Source organism: Chrysoperla carnea, chromosome 2 (assembly GCF_905475395.1).
Source record: "Chrysoperla carnea chromosome 2, inChrCarn1.1, whole genome shotgun sequence".
Classification (NCBI taxonomy): domain Eukaryota; kingdom Metazoa; phylum Arthropoda; class Insecta; order Neuroptera; family Chrysopidae; genus Chrysoperla; species Chrysoperla carnea.
In genome coordinates, this window is record NC_058338.1 from 15,572,915 (window position 1) to 15,600,436 (window position 27,522).

General features: G+C 28.8%; 3 protein-coding genes across 3 annotated transcripts; 1 reads left to right on the plus strand and 2 right to left on the minus strand.

Moving 5' to 3' along the window:
- The first annotated feature begins 1,985 nt into the window (after positions 1-1,985).
- On the plus strand, positions 1,986-5,692 carry LOC123291676 (ionotropic receptor 75a-like). Its single transcript, XM_044872043.1, has 7 exons — positions 1,986-2,018; positions 2,836-2,966; positions 3,050-3,280; positions 3,608-3,855; positions 4,275-4,493; positions 5,065-5,278; positions 5,452-5,692. The coding sequence occupies exons 1-7, from the start codon at positions 1,986-1,988 to the stop codon at positions 5,690-5,692; spliced, it is 1,317 nt and encodes a 438-aa protein (XP_044727978.1).
- Positions 5,693-6,250: 558 nt separating this feature from the next.
- Positions 6,251-9,045, minus strand: LOC123291679 (regucalcin-like). Its single transcript, XM_044872048.1, has 6 exons — positions 8,990-9,045; positions 8,117-8,280; positions 7,820-8,047; positions 7,251-7,484; positions 7,009-7,121; positions 6,251-6,608 (listed from the first exon to the last, which is right to left on the minus strand). The coding sequence occupies exons 1-6, from the start codon at positions 9,043-9,045 to the stop codon at positions 6,372-6,374; spliced, it is 1,032 nt and encodes a 343-aa protein (XP_044727983.1). The 3' UTR covers positions 6,251-6,371.
- A 2,025-nt stretch (positions 9,046-11,070) lies between these two features.
- On the minus strand, positions 11,071-16,183 carry LOC123293183 (regucalcin-like). The gene is made up of 6 exons (XM_044873915.1): positions 16,031-16,183; positions 13,148-13,356; positions 12,445-12,672; positions 11,795-12,034; positions 11,408-11,520; positions 11,071-11,330 (listed from the first exon to the last, which is right to left on the minus strand). Exons 1-6 carry the CDS (start codon positions 16,087-16,089, stop codon positions 11,094-11,096), a joined length of 1,086 nt encoding a protein of 361 aa, XP_044729850.1. The 5' UTR covers positions 16,090-16,183; the 3' UTR covers positions 11,071-11,093.
- Between the last annotated feature and the right edge of the window lie 11,339 nt (positions 16,184-27,522).

Below are 27,522 nucleotides of genomic sequence, written 5' to 3' on the forward strand. Positions count from 1 at the left end.
GCAATAAATAATTTGTTTTTCTATAAATACGTAATTCGTAGATATGTGACAGTTTTTCCTATGCAGAAATTTTGTCATAAGTATAATACTAAACATAAAAACTATACACGCTTTTCATAATTTTCTTTAAATATTTCAACTTGTAATTATCCTGTCAGGTTTATTTAACTTGAATTGCACACAGCAAATATTTAATAAACTAAATCGATAATTGTTTATATTAAAAAAAAATAAATATTCTCATAGACTAGGAGGTAGTGACGTTAATAAATGAAAATCTAACAATGGCTGTGGCTACTTAAACCTGATGCTATCTCAAATCAGTTTACCCTTTTAAGAGCGATGATGCCACAGATAGACATTCTGTTACTTGTTTAAAAAATAAATTTAAATGAATAAATAGATCGAAGGACTAGACACAAAAAATGCGATAACTAGCTCGAATATCTTCTCCTACACATCCGTTACATGCAAAAAATTTAAATGTAAGCAAATATTCAACCAAGGCTATTATGTTTGCAAATTTTTTTTAACATAAATAAGTAATTTATTTGACATTATTATAAAAATTTTATTATCATATATTATTTATTACTCTTTGATTTCCATATATAAATACAAAAATATTAGCTAACATTTAATTAGCTAACAAAGTTTCGCAAAAAATTTAATTTTATTCTTTATCTTTTTGTTGTAAACTATGTTTAATTATTCATTTTTTTATTTAAGTGTTATTTACTTATTTTTTTCAAATCCTGTGGAATCCAAAACGTCTAGAGATATTAATCATCGAATACTTTATAATTTTTTCGAATTAAAACAATTGAAAATCGGGACGTATATTGGGTGTAATCCTGACTATCTAAATGGTTATTAAAATTTATTGTTTTATTCGATCACAACAGCGCAGACACAGAGAATAATGAATCATTACTACTAGTACAGTCAAAGATCTTACAAATAAAGAAAACTGAAAGAAACCGCTCGCATTTGCTAAAACCTTATGCAAAGTGTTTCTTATGTGTCAAATATCATTAGTAATTCAATGCAACGGTAGTGTTCAAGTTTAGTTACGAAATTAATAAATAGGCAACTTGTATTACATACACGTTATACATGTATAATAGTTTTCGATTATTTGACATTTAACATTTACGTCATACAAGTTGCCTATTTACTAATTTTGTAAGTGAACTTGAACATTGATCGTTTCATTGAATTAAGAATCTATTGTTTTTTAACAAATAGAAACATTTCCACAACTAACTCATACATTACTAATTGGACACCTAAGAAAGACATTCCATGAGCGTTTTAGCAAATTAGCCGATATTTGTTACATCTTTTACTGTACTATACAGAATCTGAATGCCACCTTATTTATTTCAGACATAAAGTTAATCAAAAAATTTTCCTCAAATTTTAAGCAATTAAATATAATTAACTTATTAAAATATAAACATAATATTTTTAACTTATTTGATATAAATTATATAAGAGATATTAAAAATTATGGAATTGTTATGGATTTTACTTGTAACAAAAGTATTCAATTTTTACAAAATGTTAGTATGATACCTTTGGACGCATAGTATTTCTATTGCTGTGAGCACCTTCTTAGAAAAGCTATCATCCAAGAATTTTTTTACTAAAACGATATTTTTATTAAATTATGGCCTTACATATTATTTTAGGCTTCTCATATTGAGATGTTTGGTGCAGTTTATCATTGGCTAATAATTGATCCATTAAATAAATCAATATCGAACTATTTCGAAAACAATTTTAATCTAAACATAAACAGTAATGTGTTTGTAGCAATTAAATATCACAAAAACGAAAATGAGTGGATATTATTGGATATCTATAACATATTTAATATTAAAAAGTATATTGAAATGAAAATTCATGAAATTGGTTTCATAAAAAATAGTTTCATTATTGAAATCAATTCGAATTATAACCAATTTAGTTTAAGGCAAAATATGAATCGTTTAGAACTGCGAACTGGAGCTGTGGTATGTATTTGTCTACTTCAAATCAATTTCAAATTCAATCAATTTTCGATTATATCTTCAAAATTGCTTCTATTGGTTTATTTGTAATAATTTCTTACAGTCATTTTCATCGACCTTTTTTGTCTTCTACCACCAACCTGAATTTTTTATAGCGATATTAGTAATTTAATAATTTTTAACCCTGGTCGATAACTGATTAATTATCACTCAATCAGCTATCCCTGCCTGGCGTCTAACGGTGTCATTTTGTGGGGGTGAACTAGCGTGTGGTCTAAGTGGGTGGAGTAAGCATAGTATAGCCATTAATGAATTGGAGCTGCAGGTTCAATCACCGATCAAAAGTTATAATCAAATAAATTGTAGGTAAAACGAAGTTCACCGGGTCAGCTAGTACTCATAATATTGCCTAGTAATGTAATATTGCCCCAGCTAGTAATATAATAATGCCTCAATATCCTTACCTATGGCGTTATTTACAATATTGTTTACATTAGTACAGTATTGCGTTCACGCATATACTTACATAAAAACAGGCTAAAGACATTATATAATTTACTTTCTTTAAATTTATAGGCAATTATATCACAGATATGATATATAAACTATGTAATGAAGAAAATTAGATGTAAAAATTATTCTTCTAGCCAGTTTTTTTCCTAAGCGGTACATTTTTCGATCCTGAATTTATTTTATGTCAGGAGCCAGCATGATAAACTTAAAAATGAGGGTTAAATCATGGAATTGAATAAGGAAGATACCGCATGAACAGAAAAAAAATACTAGAGAAATAATATAAGATTAAATGAACTTTTTGTAGGTCTTAGCAAAAATAAAAATTCCATATTATGATTGGCTTATCAACGATGATGAGAAGATTCGGGGCATGGATGCTTTAACAAAATACCACATACCGTTAACATTAAATATTGCAGATTTTTACAATTTGAGGTAAATAACTGTCGCATCGTTAAACTGCTCCAATTATTTGAAATTTAATTAAATAAAACGATGATACATTTTTTTTTTTGTAGATTTAAATTTATTCGGCATCCAACATGGGGCTACTTACATCCGGATTCTGGATGGGATGGTGTAATTCGATCATTGATAAATAACCAATTAGATTTTGGAGCATCTGCTGTTTTTATGCGTAAAGATCGTGCTTCTGTTACAAAATATACAAACGTTGGGTTTTGGAGACAAGAGTTCGTATATTTGGATTATTTTACATATGCCATTAAGAGTTTTAGAGTTTCAAATAAGTAGGTGTTGTCCAAGGAGCGTCGTAAGCTTTGTCAGTATGTGATACAAAATTATCTAGACGAGTCAATATTCGTGTCGCAGACATCTTTGTTGAAGTTACGCAAAAATCAAATGACTTAACAAGGCTTTGTTTCTAAATTGTATTTGTAATTGTAAGCAAAACTTTAAAAGAATTGGTCAGATCAAAACAAAGTAAATTTTTTATTATGTAGAGAGTGTGAACTTTTAGGTTGCATTAAGGGGGTATTCTGGTCTGAAGCGATCTGAATTAGTAACCTTTTTTTCAAATTCAAGTTAGCAATAGTGTTTACATCATTTTCTTTTAGCAATGCATTTTTATTTCGTCATCCAAAAATGACTAGAGGTGTACGTAATGTATTTTTAAGACCATTAACAGATGAAGTTTGGGAAGCAGCTGTGGTGTATTGTGTAATATTACTGATATTATTAAAAATTGCATTATATTCGGATTGGAAATTATTATATAGCAAAATTTTCGACATTTCTAATACTTATGATAATAAAAATTGGAGTTCTTGTATAATGATCATTCTTGGATCAATAACTCAGCAAGGTATGAAAGATTTAAAGCAAAATTTTAAAGTTTAAATCAAAACTGCAATTTCATATAGCTCACTAGAGTCGAATGGTAAAATAAACGGTATAATGTCGACCTATTTTCGTATTTAAGGTTGATGCCACCCTAAGCCCGGTTTGATATGCCACCGTTTCGGTCGCCATTTACATGGTATACGAAAATTTCGAAGATTCACGTTTTTCGAGAGTTTTTCGTAGTAGTTGAAGCTACCTGTAAATTTTCAATTGTCTATAATTTTGGGGCTTGTTAAAGAAAATAAATTTTATGCGATAAAATCTCAATTAGAAGCTAGGACAAGCAAGGGGGGAAGGATTCAAGGAATATAAGAGGGAATGGTACAGCGAAGCAGACAAAGATACTTAGTATACATATATCGCATAATTTTTATTTTTCAGGTGCAATAACTTCACCATCAAATTTAATAGCTGGACGTTTCATGACCTTCAACATATTGACATTCTCATTAGTTTTTTACCAATTTTATTCGGCGTCAATTGTGTCATCATTGTTACAAATGCCACCAAAAACATTAAGAACATTAAAACAATTACTAGATTCAAATTTACAATTAGCTATTGAAAATGCTCCGTATACAATTGATTGGCTAACTGTGAGTATAATAAGTATATTCCACACTAGCCGTAACCCGCCTGATTTGCAAGGCAATTTTAACTTTAAAAATTAATATTACCGCATAATATCCTCCAACTCTCTTGCTCTTACTTATGTTCCCTCCTTAACACGCACAATATCCCATTTGCTATAAGCCAATGCCAATAAAAACAAATTTCACCACATTTTATGCTTTAATCTGTTTGCCCGGCTTAGCCCACACTCTTAACAGTAGCTTTACTTTTAAAAGTATTATTTGATATATTTATGTATAACTAGCTGCGCCACGCGGTGTAACTCGCAGTTAAAAGAGAGTTACTTTGAAAATTAATCAAACCTTCCTGAGAAAAATGCGCTGAAAATCTATTTTCACGAGTTCTGGAATTTCAATTTTTCTAAGCAATAGATGCGGTAAAGTCTTAAAATCTTTCATACGTTACTGTATCTAGAAAAGATGGTTTTCTCGATGACTTTAATATAAAATTTTTTCATAGACTACAAACGACAGTATCGAGCTAGCATTATATAAAAATAAAATATTAACATCAGATAATTTGAATAAAAATATTAAAGTACCACGCATATGGCCAGTACGTGAAGGTGTGGAAAAAATACAAAAAGGTGGTAAAGCATTTCATGTGACATTAAACAATGCATACAAATTGATTCGTGAAACGTGGTCTGAGCGTGAAATATGTGAATTACAGGCCATTAAATTACGTGATACAAAAACTGTATTTACTATATTACATAAACAATCAAATTATCGTAATATTTTTAATATAGCGTAAGTAATGGAAAAGCTGAGGGGGTGTTCAAGTATTGCATAAAATCAGTGTCCACCACTTGAAGTGAGGAACTTATGGTATCCGTACTGTAAACGTCCCTAACATACTTGAACATCCCTAAGAATTAATGGAAAGGATAATTAATTAATTTGTATATGAATGTGTGTTTTAGAATAATTCGACAATTTGAGCATGGAATTATGAATTGTCATATAAGACGTTGGCAATTTAAAAAACCCGATTGTCTTTTAAGTTTAAGCTCGGCTGTATTTCATGTATCGTTTCAAGATATTTATTTTGCATTAATAATTCTTGTATTAGGATGGATTTTTAGTCTAATATCGCTAATAATCGAACAATTTTTGAAAAAAGAAGCTAAATCACTATTTAAGAAACGCATTTTTATTGAATGATATTTGCGCCTGTAGACATTGTAATATGCTTTGGCAAGGTTAATGCTTTCTCATGTAGTTAAAATTTATTCAAAGAATAAATGTCACTAATGATCACACGGGATGACCATTTCAAATATCTTTTAATCACTACTTACTTTATTTTGCTAGATTAAGTTGATTAGCGCCTGTTATTAGAAAGCCCGTTACATTAGAAAAGAAAAACACGCAAAAAATTATTTATCAAATTACTTTATTATAAGCTATAAGTATGTTTGTATTACTATTATGTTATTATTTGTAAAGATCTATTAGGATAATAAAATTTTATGTATAGGATACTTTAGAAATAATTTCAAATCGAAATATTACCATTCAAATTACCACAATTTTTAATTTCTACCACATTCAAATTTTATCCAATTTTGATAAACCAAGTATGTAATCATACTAAATTGGGTCATACTTTTCAAATTTGTGTTCAAAATTAACCTAGCTCTAATAAATTTCGAGAATGTGGGGTCCTGGTCCCGGAATTAAGCAGATAAGTGATAGCTAGCGAAAAATTGACATCACAACTGAAAAGAATGGCCTAAAATTAGTGGGTTTCCAAAATCTCTAATTCTTATTTGCCACGCCCTAGTTACGGACCTGGTTATGTGTATATTTAAGATGCTGTTTACATTTATTTAATAAAATGTTAATCAATAGCCACTTTGTATGGAGGTAAATATCCACGAACTCCTAAATTTTTAATTCTAAATACAGCTCCGGCTTGAGGTTGTTGTTGAAGTTCTTCAGGAGACAAACCTTCTTTTGCTGTTGTTACATACAAATCGTCTAAATTTGGTCCACCAAACATAGTTGAAGTCACTTGTGTCGTTGGTATTATTACAGTTTGTAGTAGTTGATTACACTGTGGATTAACTTTTATCACCTAAAACAATGTTTACAAATATTTATGTATACGATGTTACTTCCCTCGTGCCTCGCCAGATTTCATGGAAAAACACACGTTTATGGTTAACCAGGCCTTAACTGTACCTATTCAGAGTAGGATTTAATTCGGTTGCACTAGCCAGGGATCTAACGATAAATTATCGATTATTTCGATTATATTTTTGCTACTAATGACTAAACGATGTTAGATTAAGCTTAATAGCCTGGTACCAATTAATTATAATTCTAAAGTTCTGGCCAAACACAGTTTAGGTATTCTTTGAATTGACAAACTTGGCCAGATTTACCCTTATTAATCCAATCAAAATTCTGTCGATAGTTGAATCTTCCCTGGTTCAAACAACGTATAAAAAAAAAAAACTACGGGTTAAACTTACAGAACCTCCACCATACACAGCGACCCATAAATGATCATTTTCATCAATTGTCATACCATCTGGGTAACCTTTCACGCCATTCTTTTCAAAATCAAAAGCCAGCTGTTTGTTTTCTAAAACAAAACGATAGAATAAAAAACCATTACACCTTCATGTATAAGATAAAATACCCACATCAAAAACAGTAAAACAAATACTATGAGTCTCTAGAAAACTTTATACTTTTAATGAAATTTACTTACTGATTGTTCCTTCATCAGCATCATAATCATACTTGACAATTTTTCGGGTAGCCGTATCGATATAATAAAATTTATTATTTGCTTTATTCCATGCTAAGCCATTACTAACTGTAACAGGTGATATCGCTGGAGTTACTTCAGCATTGGAATTTTTTGTAATTATTACACGGTAAAGCGTAGCTTCATCTGGTACAAACTTTAAGGGGTTAGTTGAAATTTGAGGATCGAGTGTTCCTGAAAATGAAAATAAAATTTATATTTTGTAAACATGTCATATAAGATATCACCAATTTGATAGCGATTTAAATACTATTATGTCCAGACTACAGCGTCCAGACTATTTTATCTTTATTATACTATCATCCAACCTCTCAGAGCCCAATAAATTTTAGAATTTAAGAAAGGTGAGAAGGCATAATCGAATTTCTAAGAACTTAAGCGAGGGCTTATTTCCATGTGATGTGTGTGTCGTCAAAATTAATTTTTCTATCTCTTTTTACAACTGTAATGCTTCGTAATGCTTAATAGTAATTCATTATCAAATTAATTGTTTATGTTGCGATTCATACCAATCCAAAGACGTCCATTTTTATCCGCTTTACCATCATTAAACCGATTTGATGGATGCGACGGTTCAACACTTGTCAAGTACTTAAATTGTGAATTATAAATTTGGAAATTTATAGTAGAATTTTCTCCATTCCATTCCAGTAATGTTAAACGACGATCAATACCAACCAAAAATAGATTATCGTATCCTTTCACAGGTATCGCAATATCTAGATTTTCACAATCGTCTATAAAAATTATTTATGGTATTATATTAGTTTCGTTTTTTTGGATTAAATACAACGCTGTATATTTACCAAAATGCAAAGATGTAATGTCACCACTTTGTGGATCATATTTAAAAAGATCTTTACCCTTTACATCAACAAAATATAACACTTGTGTTTCATTATCCCAATGAGGTTCTTCTCCGAGACCCAGTGGAGGTGTTATTTGTTCAATTGTACATGATGCTACAACACTGCAAACAATATTTTTTCAAGTATAGCATGGGTGCCGCCAAGATAACATTCAGAGGAGTGTACCGCCAGAATTAATTATTGTCATTACTTTCGTCAGCGAAAAAAGACAAGAAAACTTCTCGAAGCAGCGGAGAAGTGGTTTTATTGACGAATTGGGCGTATTTACTGTACGTTTAATTACAAGGTACTGATGAGGAAAAGAGTAAAGGAGGACAATGAATTTTTAATCTTTTCTGTGTATTTTACATCAAGACAGGGGAGTACAAGTGCACCCCCTCGCAGCCTCTTACAGCGCGCAAGCAGAAAAGTAAAACAAATGGCAGTAAAATTTTCTATCCATCAAAGAAATGTGCTGCAGAGAAGTAAAGAGACAAAACACATTTTACTCAATAAAAAAATTGCATTTTTTAACAGAAAAATTTCGCATCTATATTTTTGAACAAAAAATATAGAAAGTGTAAAATTAAAATAATTAACCATACAGATTGTAACTTCAAAAGTGTACTACAAAAGTTATAGTTTAGTAGTTTAAAAATCCGTTAAAATTTTTTAGGAAAATATTAAATAATGGCGAATTTTGCAAATTTCGATAAATTTTAAAATAATCTCCCATCATAGGTTTTGAATTATTGAATTATAAGTTTAGTAGTAAAAAAAATAAATCTCGCAAGATATCAATAAAAAATTAATAATCATAACCATCCTTACCTATAAATTAAAATTGTCTGAATAAAAATACTCGTTGCCAAAACAAATAATAACATTTTCTTAATAAAAACTTCACTTTTAATTAATTAATTAGTTTAATTATTTTGATAAAATTTAGTTTATATGTGTAGTCAAATTTAAACAAAACAAATTTTATATACAGTTAAACAATTTATATATGTAAGTTCATAAGGTAATAAATTTTCACGTTTTATTTATTCATACCTATTCATGAAAAAATTAGGTCGTAAACTCCACACAACTTCTATATTTAAAAAAAAAATAATTTACCTGTTTAATTTTAAGACTTAGTTAAGACCAAAACCTAACGTATTAAAAATTTTTTTGAACTTTCTTCATCTTAAAGAATGAAAAAAACTTAATATTACATCTTAAGGTGTTTGTTTCCCTACAGTATTGTAAAAAAGTTTTGGTTTATTGTACGTAACATACATATAAACTAAATACATGCTTTGTAGTCAAATAATGTGTTATTTTTAGCTTAACAATATCACGCAACTACAAAAATATATAATATATTGTGTGCAAGTGCTGCTTATAAATTTGATAATATAGATATCTCTCTTCAATCATCAATACTCTAACTATAGTCGTCTCTGTTCATGGATGATGGATCTTCGATGAACATGTAATGGTATTTTGGTACTTGTAAATATACTGAAACAAAACCTAAGTTACTTTTTTAGAAAATAAAATCTGACAATTAATTTAATTTTACGCACTCATGTAATAACATGAACATTATAAAATTCAGATTTATATTTTAATAAAAGTCATAATCTTTATTTGTTTGTTTGTTTAAATATGAAGACATCATAAACTCATAATTAAATGAAAATTTTGTTTTAATGTCATCGACCACCTTATATTTTTATGGTATTATTATAAAGAACAAGATTGTCTAAATATTTTACATAGTTTTTTTATCACATTGCATTCTCTAGATTTTTAGATATAGAAATATCCAATTGAAAAGGATACCCTATATGATTCATCATTGTTTCAGCCAACTTTTAACGATAAAATAATAATAAAAAGCACGATGACCTAGAAATTTTTTTGTGATTTTTGGAAACTTGAAACGTGAATCAAAAAATGTATTTATAAAGTTTTATTCAAATCCATAGTATTATTCAATAATTGCATATCCCCTGAAATTGTTGGTATCAAAAAAAATTAAAGCTTATGTATTATTACCTGTTGAATCCTAAAGTTCATTATCTTATTTTTCAACCTCCTTTGAGTAAAATTAAATGATCTTTTAGCGTTTCGAGCTATCGTGCTCACAAATATATCAATCTATATATCCATGTATATATATGCTTTTTTTTTAATTAAAGGGCTTTAAAATGCAACCATCTGTAGAAAACGATACATAGAATTTTGGAAAATATTACTTTTATACCACATGCACATATAGAGGTCAACTGTACGTGCAAAACAAAGAAGGTGCTTTTATTTAATTGTCACGTATTTAAATCTCGTGACTCTTTATATATTATAAAGTATGTTCTAGAAGTCCCTAGCCACATTTTATTGCGATCATTTCTTCTACGATCAGGTACAGAAAAATGTTTTAAGAAAAAGTTGTCCTCATCAAAGGAGAGCATCACATATGCACCTTGGAGTGGACGCTGATATCCAAGGTCAATCATGTTTTACATTCACGAAAATTTTTTGCTTGAAACATTTTTTCGAAATATGTATAGGTTTGACAGAAATTGAATGTAAAAATTTACTAAAACTATTACATTTTTGGTCGAATTTCGGGTTTTGGTTAATAAAGTATCCACTTTGGCGTTCAAAAGGGCTCTCCTTAAACACTCTCAGGATCATTCATAATTCTAAGGCTTTTTCTTGTAAAGATAGGTTTATTCATTCTTATGAGAGCGAATCAGTGAATATTTGAGTCCAAAAATTACGTACAAATTGAGAAATGGCCAAAAATACAAAAATCGGGTTCTGGTGACCCTTATTGAATTTCTACTGCAACTTTCAATTCAATTCTGCAATATCATTGTTAATAAATGGACAAAGAAAAAAAATTATAGATTTTTTATTTGTTTATTGAATTTTTCCAATTTTAATCAATAACAACTTTATAGGGAGGTAAATATCCACGTACTCCTAAATTTTTTATTCTGAATACAGATCCAGCTTGTGGTAATTGTTGAATTTGCTCAGGAGTTAAATCTCGTTTTGATGTTGTCACATATAATTCATCCAAGTCAGCACCGCCAAACATTGTTGATGATACATGTGGGGCTGGAATTGCGACGCATTGCAACAATTCATTGGTTTCGGGATTTACTTTAATAACCTGTAAGAATATTACCAAAAAAAAAAAAGTCATTTATAGAAGCTGATTATCTTGGGAAACTTTTGTATAATACTTACAGACCCACCAGCCCATAATGCGATCCACAAATGATCATTTTCGTCAATTGTCATACCATCTGGAAAACCTTCTAAATCATATTTATTCAAATCGAATGCCACTTGCTTATTTGCTGAAACATAATGATCAAATTTATATGCATTGTGGGTAAAAAATAAAATAAGCAAAGCTACAAAAGTATTGCAAATTTGGTCATGTTTATACAACCAACCCAATGAAATTCGACAGTTTCGAACATATACCCTGCTTATCAATTTGTCTCATTTTTAAGTAAGTATTGACAAAGTTGTCATACTGCACGACTTAGAAAAGTAATTTTTTTAAACAAATCAGAAATATTTTGTTTCGGATAGATATACAACTCAAATGAGGAAATGTATACTTACTTATTGTGCCTTTATCAGCATCATAGTCAAATTTAACAACGGCTCGCGTTGGCGTATCAATATAATAAAATTTATTATTTGCTTTATTCCATGCTAATCCATTACTATTTGTAACAGGCGATATCACTGGTGTCACTTCTATATTTGAGGTATCATTATAGAAATTGTCTTTAATTGTTATACGATATAGGGTAGCTAGATTTGGCGCAACACCGGATGAATCTTCTGGGCCGATTGTACCTAAAAATGAAAATATAAATTTATTTTTGAACTTTTGTGAAAAATTCATTAAAAAGAATCTTTCTGGGACAAGACAAAATCTTTCAAGAAGAAGGCTTGTTAAATATTTAAGAATAAATCGGTTGGATAAAAGTTTCTAATGATTAATCATGATATGTGGATAACAAAATACAAAATTTTTATAAAGTATAAGGATTATTATTAACACCAACCAGATGTACTTTGAAGATACGTCACTCCATATGAAAGTCTATGTAAGCTTACAAATACAAAAACAAGTAAACTTGCAAATACTTGTAAACTTGCATATACAAAAATGATTGTAGTATGTCACGGTTTGGTGTCATTCAAGATGCCATGACACTCTAAACTGTTTTAAAAGTAAATTACTTACTTAAAATCGTACTTACCGATCCAAAGTCGTCCATTTTTATCGGCTTTACCATCATTAAAACGATTTGATTCATGTGATTTATCAACAGTTGTTAATAGTTTAAAATGTTTATTATTGTACTGTGAGTTAACGGTAGAATTTTCTCCATTCCATTCAATTAATGTTAAACGTCGATCAACTCCGACAGCGAATAAATTATTATGGTCTTTTACGGGTATCACAGGTGTGACAGCTTTAGCACCATCTATAAAAGTATTCATAATTATTACGTACAATGAACAAGTACCAGCGATTTGCAGGTTTAAGCCGAAAGTGCTATATATACTTTTTTCCAAAAACCAAGAAGTTATGTGCACTATAATGTCCCAAAGAATATGGTTAAGAGGAGTAAACTTAGTAGTTAACTAGGACATTAGCTTTAAGAAATTACAGACCCGTACAGCAAGAACTTTTCGACGAGGAATCTATCCTTAACATGGTCGAAAATAGTCCCCCTAGTAATGTACGAAATAAAGTTTTTAATTAATAAAAAATTAAACTACTTTTCTCAACAATTCTTTACTGCATTGGTTAAATTTAATAATGCCTATCACTCCTTATCCGTTGTGTTTTGTACAAAAGTATATAAGCCACTGTCGACTTAAAATTGTCCAAAGAATACGTTCTTAAGCTTTTGCTATAGAGCCTCGGGACACCCTGAATATTTTTTGTACACTTACTAAAATGTACTGATGTAACATCACCGGTTTCTGGATCATATTTTAAGACATTCTGACTACTAACATCGACAAAATATAACACTTGTTGTTCATCATCCCAATGGGGCTCTTCACCATGAACTACTGGTGCTGTTACTTGTTCAATTATTATTGGTGGAGAATCACTTCGTTTTATACTATTTTCGTTTGGTAATAAGCATGTTGGTTCACTGTAAAACAATTATGATTATTTGTATTTGTTAATTAAGATGTATTTAGGTGAACAAAACTATATGAATTTGAGTTTAAGGGTTGAAAGATGGAGGATATAGTCGCATCAATGAATGTTTTTACTCGGGAGTCCTCAATAACAGCTCCGATTTGATGGTTTTTTGGTGGTATATTACTTAAAATCAGAAACATTTCAGAAGGGGGAAAATAATCTGGAGGAGGAATGAGCAATGTCTCGATTGAAATATCGACGCCTAGCCTAAATCACTAATGATACAAGTTTGAAATTTTGAGGAGATATATATTTTATACAGTGGGTGTCACATAAGAAATGAGTTTTTGAAATGCATTCCCTAAAAGGGTGAAATAGGGGATGAATTTTTGTATGAAAATATATACAAATCGTCATTTTTGATTTCACTACTTAATCGATTTAAAAAAATTCTTTCGCCTACAGAAGGCTACATTATCAGCAAGTAAAATGGGCCATGTTTTCTTTCCAAAGAAACCGATAGTCGTGAGTTTCATCATGATACCGAAATTAAGAACTTTCTCTGTCTAATTATTTCATGTTATTTAAAATTGATGTAAAATTTTTTTTTCTACAATGTAACAGATGGAGGTGTGATCAAAAGTGTTCCGTTCTTTACGATAGATACAAAAATATTATTCTTGTCGATTTTTTAATACACACTTGGTATAACCAGAATTAGTATTAAATAATGTACATGCCATAATTTATTTCAATTCATATATTTAGTTCCTTATTTCTTAACCTTGATTTGTAAATCAACATTTTTTTGTTTGCTTTCAGATCAAATTGATTTCATACACGTAAGAAATCTTTATCACTTGTTTAAAACAATGAATGGATAATATTTTTTCAATGACGAGTAGACTCTCTTCCAAAAATTAAAATTATTAATTTTCATAACATTTGAGACCATTTAGGTGGGCTTCGGTTGTAATACACTATTAAAAAACATAAATATTCAATGGAAAAATATTTGATTAGAATAATTCACCTTCAAATGTACGTTAAGAATTTTAGTACTAAATTCCTTCGATTTTAATAAATTCCTGCGATAAAATATAATTCGTTCTATGCCCTATACACCTAGGCATTTATGTTATGTCTTATGCATTGGCATTGACATTGAAGTGTTAGCCAGAATTTATTGTAACAAATTCTAGAACTGCAGCACATTGAGAAGTTTAGAATTGCACATTTGTCATTCATATTGTCATTACTTAATTGTCATTACTTATTGTCACTTAACCAAATAAATACTACTTAAAATAGCAGAATGCATACTTTCCCTCATTAATGCGCAGCGTTTTTGTATTGGATAAGGCTGAAAATTTATGACTAAATTTTAAAATATAGAAAGAGAGATGTGCAAAGCAATTCAGAGAACTCCACAAATCAGAAGAAGAGCTGCACGCTAAAGGACTCTGGTCTAAGATGAATATCATAAATAGTTAGTTTGCGAATAATGTAACAAAGGTAAACGCCACTAAAATGTCCATTTAATGGTTTTGTTTCCACAAATATTAAACTTTATTAGATAGTTTTCTTCAAAGTTGTGAATACTTTAATATCATTTACCGTCTAGTTCCTATTACATTAACAGAACCTTACAAGTAGAAAAATCGTCAATAAACCAAATTGATATTTTCATGTTCACAATTCTAGATATCTACCCTGGGCCCTTTTTCATAAGTGACGGATGAAACTTGATATGTAGCTTTGTTAGGGCAAGTTTTTTTTTTGCAAGACTCTTTACGATCATTTAGCCAGTCACATAGTAATTTTATGTAAGTTTTGTATTCTTTAACATTAGTATATAAATAGCCAACAGATTTTCACGGATGTAAAAAGTGATTATTTTCTAAGCAAGCGTTAATGGAAATTACCGGAATTACGTAGAACTGTTGTTTGATGGGAAGAACAATGGATGTGAAAGGCAGTAGTTGTAACATAGAAATGATTAGAGTAAATAAGATCGTAACTTTCTAACAATAAACTGAATCTAATTTTGCGACATACACGTCAAGTAATACAAAACATAACTTGGCTGACGTTAGGCTTCATGTGGCTTAAATCGACACATAAAATTGTTTAAAAAAAGTAGAAAAAATTTATGTATTTAAAAAAATGAGAAAATGAAAATATTTGAGACTTATACCTTTCAAATTTTGAGGGTGGATTCTGTTAGAACTTGGGAAAATTATACCACAGTTTTTGAAATATTGATACCTAATGATTTAGAGAAAATCACTTATAGAAGAAATAATACACAAATGCCATGCATTTCATCACTTTAAATGTATTTTATGAAAGACCGAGTTCCGCTTGTTATAATTTTCTCTATAGGAAAATATTTGCCATGCGTTTAACTAACGAATATTAGTTTTTCAAATTAATCTTAAGAAACTTAGCCTTGTTACTTAATAAAGGGCTTAATAAAGCATAAAGGGCTTTCATGAAAAGACATATTGGTGTTCGCGACATACGCGGTTTGATGGAAACCAAATTAAGTAGTTGCCGGTCTACTAAATCAATGTTGTCGGAAACAATGGTAAAACTTCAAACAAATTATAAAATATTTTTGTAAAAAACAATAATAATTATATCTCACACAATAAAAAAAAGATAATAATTAGCCTCACCTAGAAACTAAATCTGTCTGTTGTACAACAACAATTGTAATAAATACAAATAAAAACATTATTTTAATAAAAACTTCACTCTTATAACAACTATATTTTAATTTATTCAATTATTTTTTAATGATATTTAATTAGTGTGTAGCTATAGTGAATTTAATTAAAAATTATTTAACTATTTTTAAATAAGTATTTAAACTCTTAGTGAATCTTCACGATTTATTCACTCATTTTTTAATAAAACACTATATTGATTCGTTTAGTTCGTCCGTTTAATAAATTAAATGGTAATTTTAAATTTATTTGTTTATATATAAGTATTATTTCTCAACTCCCTACCTCATGTTTATAAATTTATTTGTATACTTAAATTACAGGTTAATTCATTTATATTGGTCGTAAGTTCACAACGAATTGAAATTTCTATGGTAATTTTTGTCTGCCATATGGAGGAATGATCAAGATTACCCCATCCACCGAGTCCAAATTTTTGTATCTCCAATTTCGATAAAACTCAGTATATAAGGTAATTTTGATCCAAAAAGTACAAAAATCGAGTGCATTTGATGACTGGTAGAATAGTTTTTGAGATACGGACTTAAATCGATCCAAATATTGCGATATCTCAGAAACTCTGCCTCTAATCATTAAATTAACCGGATTTTTATTCTTTTTGGGTCAAAATTACCCCATAAACCGAGTTTCATCGAATTCCAAAAGAATTTTTTTTTTTGCGATTTTCTCGATTTTTTCAAAGGGGTGCCCCTTAAAAAAATTGCAAAAAATCGAAAAATTTTTTTAATCTCCAACTTCGATAAAACTCAATATATAAGGTAATTTTGACCCAAAAAGTATAAAAATCGGGTGCATTTGATGACTGGTCTAATAATTTTTGAGATACGGACTAAAATCGATACAAATATTGCGATATCTCAAAAACTCTGCCTCTAATCATTAAATTAACCTGATTTTTATACTTTTTGGGTCAAAATTACCCCATAAACTGAGTTTCATCGAATTCCAAAAGAAAATTTGTTTTTGCAATTTTCTCGATTTTTTCAAAGGGATTGGAAAGATTTTTTCAAAAATCGATCCAAATATTGCGATATCTCAGAAACTCTGCATCCAATTATTAAATTAACCTGATTTTTATACTTTTTGGATCAAAATTATCCCATAATCCGAGTTTCACTTCAATCTCTCAATAATTTCATTCAAATCCATTAATCTTATTTTGAAACTACGGTCGCTTCCATAATCGACAAATCATTCTGTAAAATACTGTAAATATTTAACTATGAGCTGTGTAATTATGGTATTGCAATCTTTTGTGGATGCTTTACTTGGAAAATATTATTCATAAAATGTTTTTGATAACGAATTTCAAATAATTCAAGAAAGCTTTCCTTTTCCGCTTTACCATCTCTGTATAGATAAGGCGTACTTTGTTCGTTTTTTGCATAAATATTTCACAAAATATTTACATGAAATATTACAAAACTAAATTAATAATAAAAAAAATATTTTTATTGTTTTGTAAACATTACGTCCATTGTTTACATTTTACTTTGCGAAAAACCTTTCCCATAAAACTTACTATACTTTTCATTTATCATAACAGAAAAATTGGCTCTTAAATGAACATTGAAAATTTTATTGTGTTGAACTATTAGACATCCGGTTTGCCGGGTGTCAAAACAGATGTCAAAATGGTGTTTGCACATTTTATTTATTATTTTATTAAAATAATAATAAAAAATTAAAATTTATTTAATAGTAATTAATTAATATCTATTTTAAGCTCGAGGTGCAATCGATAAATTATAATTTCCAGTTGTTGCAAATAAATCAAAAATATGTTGGTAAATTATAAAAACCTAAGTATTAACTTACAAAATTGACATGTTTTGCTTGGCGACTTATGAAAATAGCTACTATTTTTGTGCTCTAAGCAAGTAATAAGAGCTGATAAAATTTTATATCTAAAAAATGTACACCTTAAAAAATTATATGATAATGGAAAATTTTTTATTAAAAATATTAATTATTAATATTTTTTCGGTGTCTATGATGTTATTACATTTTTTTACTCAGGTATCAATTTTTTAAAATAACGAATTACTTTTTTTAAATAGTTTTTTTTTTTTTGCATTTTTATTGCATAAATATTTCAAGTAATATTTACATAAAATTGTAAACTTATAAAATCATAAAAAAATATTGAAAAATTAAATAATAAATTCGTATGAAGCTACCGACTTTTCTGTAATAATTTAATTACATACATTTTTTAGGCAATCTTTTTAAAAAAGTCCTTTTTTTAAATTTTTTTATGGAATACCCACAATATAATTTCCCAAAACCATATAAAAAAAATAAAACACCTCTGTTATACCTAAATAATAAAATACCGCAATTATATTGCAAAATATTTTTTTGTATAACTGTTATAATTCCTTATGCTTATGGTGTGTGGAGCCTTTTTTTAAGTGCCTTTTTATGATTTTGTGTTTTTTTTTTCTAAAATAATTTTTTATATTTATTTGCAAAATAGCGAACTACCATTAAAAAAATTTCACTTTCAATTTTATTTTATTATTATTTTTAACCCTAAAAAATCCTTTTGGTCATTCGAAATTACCAATAAAATGTGAAATTTTTTATTTAATAAACATAAATTAGACCCGATTAACAAAAATCTATTAATAATAGTATATTCAACACAAGGTTGCAATAATTTCTTCACCTTGAAAAGGGATTATTATCGAAAACTGCATTCCAATTTTTCTATTTTTCGTCTTTAATATGTTTATCCTGGAACAACATGAAATAGAGAATGCTTCAAGAAAGCCAACGAATTCTTTATATATTCATGAGTACGTATGGAACCTGAACGATGCATGTGTTTTAAAAACATTTCCCAAATTCTTGCAGTTTTCTAAAGGTTCCTCCAATTTTCTTAAAAATTTTTGTTTTGGAATTTGATTAATTTTGATATATGAGGTAATTTTGATCCGAAAAATAAAAAAATGGGGTTCAATTGACTATTTAATGAGTAATTTTTGAAATATTGACTATCCTGTATGCAATATCTTATTTTCGAGCAATTTTATAGATATTTCTTTATTTTCAGACTCGATAACCTGGTTGATTTGCGATTCCAAACATTTTTTTGGAGACATTTTTGAAGGGAAAACATCTTTAACCATGCCGAACGATTTTATAAAATTTGTCATCGGAAGCAATATCATCTACAGCTATTCACGATCTGTCGCTGAAGTTAAGCAAAATCGGGAAGAGTCAATACTTAGATGGGAGATCGCTTGAGATCATTGTGTGATATTGCCTTTTCATTATTTTTATAGTTTTCTACTTCTGTATAACTTATATATAAAAATTTAGTTTCAGTATGTTTAAGGCCTCGAAACTCGAAAAATATTCGATCGATTAACTTGAAATTTCGACAGGCCGTTGTAATTATACCCAATAGTGTTTAAAGATACTTTGTTTAAGATACTTGACGTTCTCGCGAAAAAGGAATATTAAAAAATAGCTCATAAAGAGATAAAAGTCAGATAAAAGTCAAGGCCGTCATATATTTAATATCAGACAAAGCCACAGCGAAACGCCGCCGAGTTTATTCAAGTTATTCCAAATTTTCCACTTCCACCCCGCCTCTATAACAGCCTATACTTTTTTTCCGACAGTATACTTCCTTATAGCCAGACTCTTCAAGTTATTTGCTGATTACCATACTGTGGATTATACCATTACTTTTCGAGAAAAATATATTTCTGTCAATGAAACATGCTAACTTTGGGGTATTGGCTTGAAAGTATTGCAAGAAGCATATGTAACTAACTCTTGCCTACTATATATAGGTCATTACACTACAAGAGCCTAACAATCAATGACATGTTATTTCTTCCCATAAACAGTGTCCACACATACACTCCTTACCAAATATACAGTTAAATAATTTATTTTTGTATAAAATTTAATCCTTTTCATATCTTATTGTATAAAGGAGTACCCATGTATTATAATCAGGTACTGTGTATGACAATTGTTCATATTTATGTCATGTCATATTTTCTCCCAGTTCAAAAAAATAATTCCATTGTCTTGATATGAGTTTTTGTTCATTCATTGAAATATGAAAACTCAAGATAATATTTAGTGTATATAATTTTAAAGAATTATTCAAAAGTGACAAAAAATATATTCTCTTTATCCAATTATTAGATAAAATTTTATCGTGAGATAAAACTTCTTAGTAAAATAAGTCAGATTTATATCAATTAAAGGTATTTCCAGCAAGGTATTTGCAGTTCCTATGCTAAAGCTATGCTAAAACTCACTATTCGGCAACATTTAACGAATTTTAGAATTAATATTTCGAAAACAAGACGGTATGATGCTATTTTTTATATTTTTATTTTTAAAACATTTCTTTCTTTTTTCAGTTTTACATGGTCGACCCTCGAAAACGCGAAATTTGATGTCGAAAAGTCCTTTCATGATGGAAATACCTTATGATCCATATTCTGTACATTCAGATAAGAAACTGAAATTGTCTTTTTAAGTGCGGTCGGTTCGTTTTTAACACAATCGCTTAAAAGTTAAAGTATCCACAAGTCTCAAAAAATAAAATGTCTCAAATACAAAGTATGAAAATAGATTATGTAGCGGAATTTATTTATAAAATAAGCGAAACATCAATGACTGACTCATATCACGTTATCTCTTAAATTATACACCCGATTGACTTGAAAGCTGGCCAGAGTTACTCATCTTACGATTTAGATACTCAATAAAAGATTTTTAGAAAATTTAACTCCTAAAGTGATGAAAAAGGGAATGAAAGTTTGTATGAAAATCCGTCATTTTTTAATTCAATGCTTAGCAGGTTTAGAAGATTCGTAGCCTTGAAGAATGCTACATATATTTTATTTTCAAAAAAATAGGACTCCGGGTCAAAAAGGTTAAATTTATGAAATTTTGAAAAAAAACAGAAAGTGAGGGTAGGTAGTGAAGACTATAGCTTGACAGTCTTCGTTTTTAAGGTAAAAATTGTCCAGCGACATGGGTGGATAACTCCTAGTATATTTATAAAATACAAAAATCGTTATTAATGAACTGCTAACACATTGACTTCATTCCAAAATCCACGGACGAGTAATTTACATCAAAAAATTTATTTAAGTAATCATTAATTTAAGTTAAAATAGTTTAATTAATTTTATATTTTTTCGACTGGAAAAACAAAAATACTCCTCATTATTAAACTTCCGTATTTGAAAAAAACTGATTTAAAAAAAATATTACACAAGTTTTTTTCTGCTTTTCGTATTTTTTTTTTATGTAAAATGTAACTGTACTTTGCATAAAATGGAATTGCACTTTAAAAATAATCTAAAACCTTATTCTACTATTGCAATGCCCATCTAATATTGTTACTTAAAAAGAACAACAAAATATATATATAGAGATGTAAGAAGAACAGTTATTTGTTGAAAAAAAGGATTATAAATAAAAATATAATAACCATATTCATATTTTATATAGTCAGAAGGGTTCCATACCGAACCAAACCAATCCATCAAGATTGAAGCTTTCAAATGTTTTGCATGTATATTGAGAAAAGTGTTGAATGTTTTAATTAAAAATATTTTAATAAAAAATACTTTCTAAGACACAACCTTTTATTAAAAAAGTAGAAAACCGACTCAAACCCGACTATTTTTAAAAGCTTGAGGCGCTCAAATTTAAAATATCAAAAATGAATCGGAGCGCCTAAATCTACATGCCTAAATCGATTCATTTTTTATATTAAGCATCTCAAACTTTTACAAATAGTCGGGTATGAGTGACTCATAGATAAATTATTTTCTAATTTTTAGTACAATAAAAGCTTGCCCCATAAAAAATATTTTTTATTAAAATTTTTAATTTAAGACTAAAAAAAATGTATATATATATCAAATATGGTGGAAGCGATGAGAAAATCAGGACATGCATGCAAAATTTTAATAAAAATAAAAATTTTAATAAAAAAGTGGACCAAATTTGACTTGCAAGATTTGTTTCTGTTACTTTCGCAAATTTATTTTAGATATTCAACTTTGGCTACCAAGATCATCCAAATTACATAGAGGTTTTACGTCTTGTAAAATGTCAGAGATGTTGAAATTTGTGATCTTAATTTTAAAATTATCGATGGAAGGAAAAATGAACCTTACTTAATACCGCTATACCTAAAATAATTTATTGCTTTTCTATTAAAAATTTTATTAAAAAAATGTCACATGATAGAAAACATTCCCTTGGAAAAGTTGTTATAAAATCGATTCCAATCGGTATTCTGGAAAAATTCGAACAGCTTATACTTGTCTAAAGAGATAACTAAATTAGTTTTGCAAAAATGTCTACGAAACCCTTGACTGTGTCAGATATTTAACACTAGACTGATTGGTTGACCGTAACACTAACCAACACATAATATTCATATAACCGAAGTGATAACCGATTTAAATCCTGACATGACAGATGGCTTTGTTAGCATTCATTCGCACAGATTTTTTCTTTCCGATTATAATCCATCGATCATAAATTTTTGACAATTTTTTTTTCTTAACTTTTTACATGAAATCTTTTTAAAAATTTGAATTGAATTTTATGAAAAACTTCAAATGTATGAACAAATTTATATTAATTATATATTTTTTTTAAAAATGTTCTTATCATTAATCATACCTTAAAAAAATTAAATAAAAAAACAAAAATAAGATTAATTTAAAGTGCGAACTATTTCAAGGTTGAGGGTAATTAATATATGCTTGTTAATCGATAATTAATAAGTTTGTTTTTGTAAGTAATTAAAAATTGCGCATTAGGAGTAATAGGAGAGATTCCATATAGAAAAGACTTGGCTGTATTGTAACGCCATTTAAATAGTACTATTTGCCGGGTCTTTAAAAAAATTTTATTTTAATTGTTCCAGTTAGTTAAAATTACACAAATATACGACATTTAACTATAAAAACAACAAAAGCGATTAGAGCAAAAGGAGAAAATTTTGAAATCAAGCCAGAAAAATTTATTTAAAATTTTTGCTTTTTTTTAATCACTGATACACGATTTAATATCTGTGCAACGATTTATCGAGCTTTGTGACTAAACTGTAAACCGTACCAGTGACAGACCTGTGGAAAAACAAATTTTTTTTGTTGAATCCTATATATCACTTTCAAGGGCCTCTGTTCGCAAAGTTGTTGCGGCTATTACAGGACACTGGTTGGGCGGCAAGCATGCTGAACGCCTGGGCCTGGCAGTGTATCACGACTACTGCAGGAGCTCATCTTCTCTGTCACTGCCCAGCTCTTGTCATGAGGAGATGGACTTACTTGAGCCAGCCTCTCTTTGACGACTTCTCCCACCTGGAGTCCTTCGACGTCAAAGCTCTCCTGCTGTTCTTAAATAGCTCCAAATGGTTCATGGAGTAGTGGCCGGGGATGGGCTAACCTTTTTTCGATATCATAACGGACCCTATGGTCTAAGTGTGTCCCACCCCAGGGCAGCCACTCTAACCTAACCTAACTCCAACACTGGTACGATATAATCGACTATCAACCGAGACTATAAGCATTCATAGATTATCTAAGAAATATTTATTTTAAAAATAATAACGATATTGTTTCAGTTTTTAGTGTTTCAACCCACAAATATTAAAAACTTCCCAATAAAATCCCAATTAAAAGTTGAAGAGATTAGTTTACTTACACATTTTTATCCACGCAGGGTCAGCAAATTCTATATTTAGTTTCAATACCATTCCAAACGAAATTCGTATTATTTATCCAAATCTTCACGATTTCATGAAACCGTTACAAACAAAATTAATAATTAATATTGAGTAATATAATTAATAAAGAATAATTAAAAATAATTAGATAATTAAATGTTGAATTTTAAATGTACAAATTCTTGTAAAAATAAAAACGGTACATCTACAAATCAATAACTGTAAATATGATTTTAAAATTCAATCAGATGTAACATTTTTTTTAACAACTGTTCCGGGTTAATTTTATAAGTAATTCACACAGGATGATTTTAACAGATTAAGAAAATGAACAAAAAATAAAAATTTTTTGCAGGCTGTACCTACATTATGAAGGTTCTTAGTAATGTATGGTCCTGTTCAGTTGTTTGAGAAAGAATCTTCAAGCTGGTGGAAGCGCAGATAAGTGCATTTAACTTATATCTATTTAATATGAAGTGTTTACTTCTGATTCTTTCATCATAATTTTTGCCTATTTCAGATCTTTTGTCATAGCAATGGAGAGATAAGGCTAACGGGTGTTATTCGTACCGTTCATGAGTTTTATTGGTGGCGTTTTTCATGGATGCACTAGTTTTTTTATATAATTGTATGGATGAACATATAATTCTATGGTTTGTATATACGGTTTACATTGAAAAATGAGATTTAAATAAGAATTATGTTAATTAACATTTAAAAAATATTATTTATGCAATTTCGTTTCTTCTCTTTATTTTTACAATTTCACAATTAAAATAAGCTGTTATAGGCTTTATTTATCTGTTAATTCATAAAAACATCATGCCACACTTTTCCGACAGTTTCAAATAACCATCATACCGAAGAAAAAATACTCCTTGGCGGCGGTTTGGCAGCTATTTAAAACATCGACAAAAAGTGGCATGATTTTCGTGAATTTATAGTCAAAAATTTGTCTGTATCAAATAAAATTAAGCCTACCTGTAACAAGGTTTTATAATTTTACTGTGTCAAAGTGTAAAGAAAGATTTAAAAAAAAGAAGTTGTATTTTCATTACTAAATCACCTTATTATTAAGAAATTTATTGTTTTGTTTTTGAATCATTGAAGCATTAAAACAAATCAAAATCAATTAAATTGATATACCTAATCTGTTTTTTTTTTATATTTATTCAAAAATTAATTAATTATTTTTGGATGATATCTACTTCCTAAAACTTTTATACTATGGTAATGAAATTGTCAACAAAAATTCATTTTAGAGCAAAATATTTATAAAAATGATTAGAAATTCAAAAACAATATTCATAACATCTGTACGTATGTCATAAATATCGGAAGCACCTGTGTACACTTAATTAGCCACAAATATTTGTAGTTTTGTCAAGCACAAAATAAATTTTAATAATTCATAGAATTATTACTTATATGTCCCTCGTAAAAAATATGTTGTAGCATATTATTATTATCTTTTATTATTTTGTTGACAAAGAAAAATATTTTAAGTTAAAAAAAAAATATGAAAAATTATTTTTAATAACTTAAAAATTTTCAAGTGTTTAGCAATCTTAGTATAGTTAAGGTTCGATACCGGAAATATGAAATTTTATTCACTAGTAAGGTAGCTGGTAGATAGCTTCTTGCTTTTTGCAGTTTAAATTATACAAACCAGTGGATAAGTTAATGGAATCTATTGTCCGCTTCAATCTGCCCTGAATCTACTGTCGCATGCCCTGCGCAAAGTCCCAGTAATCAAGATAGTCTTATTGTAGCCATTCTTTGATTCGGTAAATTATAGAGCATCTTGCTATGGGAATGATAGGCTCAGGTTGAAAGGGGTATTTGAGACGACCTCTCTCGTGTTAACGAGTCTGCTGCTTCATTTCATTTAACGCCAGAATGCCCCGAAATTCAGATTAGCCTGACTGTGCTGTTCAGTGCCAGATGATTCAGCTTCTCCAAGCATTCATAGATTATCTTTGACTCAAACCTTAACGCTTCAAGGGTCCGAATAGCGACATCATGTGCCCCACTGTAGCCTTTCGAGATCTGGGCACCTCTCAGCATGGCGAAGATTTCCGATTGAAAAACCATCGCTTGGGATATGTAATAAATAAACTAATGTATTTATTGATATATTTTTCGAAATTAGTGCCATTTGCTATGAGTATATAGTTTCCGGCTTCGATTCCAAATTCAAAAAATTGGCAAGTATCTGCATAATTCACAGCTGAAAGTTTTTATGTCTCTAATATATATACAACTGACTCCACCGATAATTAGTAAACAAAATTTTGTTGGCTCCGTAATTTTTCAAGTAGATACATAAAAATGTTGATGAGTTTCCCGCCTAAGATATCTTCAGATTTTATACACAAATGATGCTACGGAATTCTGAAAATTGTTCATAATATATTTGTAATATTTTTAAGTAAAAGTAATTCATTCAAATGTAATAATTATTGTCAAACGACCAAAAGCAAAACCAAAAAAAAAAAAGTAAAATGTCATTTCTTGTCATAAAAATAAGATGTAAGAATTATTATAATCCTTTTGTAAATCTTATTGATCAGTGATTATGAACTAACTCCATTCTGATTACTAATCACATATTGTATATTTTGTTTGTTCAACAAAAAAGAGTAAGAAGTTCTTTACAAAATAAAAAAAATATATAAAAATTGTTTAACGTAGAAGAGATGGACTTTCATTATGAACATAAGAATTTGTTATTTTAACTCAAAGAATTACACTGACTTTATATTTTACTGAATATTACTTTTTTTTTCTTCTAATTCTCTGCAGTTAAGTAATCTTTATTATTTTTACATAAAGTTACAAGTAAGTTTAAAGATTTGGTTTTCTAAGCTAACAAAGGTATCCCGTAATTTCTAATAATTTATTTGCGGTTGTAACAATATCGTAATAGTTAATTGAATTTGAGTTTCTAAAAAAATAATCCTTTTTTTGTCTTCCCGAAATAAAAATAGATTCAAATATATTCAAATATGTCAATTTCGGAAAATGAGAAAAATGTAATACCGTGTTGATGGTCAGTTCGGTCAAGCATTTGAGGTAAGTTATTCACAAAAAATCAATTTTTCATTTTTTTTTACTTCCAAACCCAATTTTCGCTTGTAGTAACTTTAGTTTTTTCCGCTTGTAGTAACAAAACAAATACACAAATGATTCAACTGTAACAAAAAAAGGCAACAAATAAAGGCTATACTATCGCTTAAGCCTTTTTTTAGCAATTAAAGCCGTATGACTATGTTGTTTTTTCAACAGATGGGTTGAAATGGGCTGTTTTTTCAAAAAGACAAACTTCTGATTTAGTAGTCAACCCAATATGTAAATACATTACGTTTAGTTTGAGTAGGATATTTATTATGACATAACAAAAAAATTGGATTGTACTTACTTTAAATTATCTCTGTTTTCTTTAACTTCTGATAACTTTCAAAACTCAATTTTATTTAATGATAAAACATAAAATTTTTACAAAAATACAAATTGACAGTTACGAAAAGATTTTTTCCTTTTTACTTAAAATTCATAATTCATGGCAACCTAAATCGTTTGAAAAAGTGTTAGTTTCTGAGGTAACCTAGATGTCGGTTTTTGGTTTTAACTCCCAACCAACACATTTTCACATTTTAGGAGCATAAATAAAGTTTTTGCACGATATTCG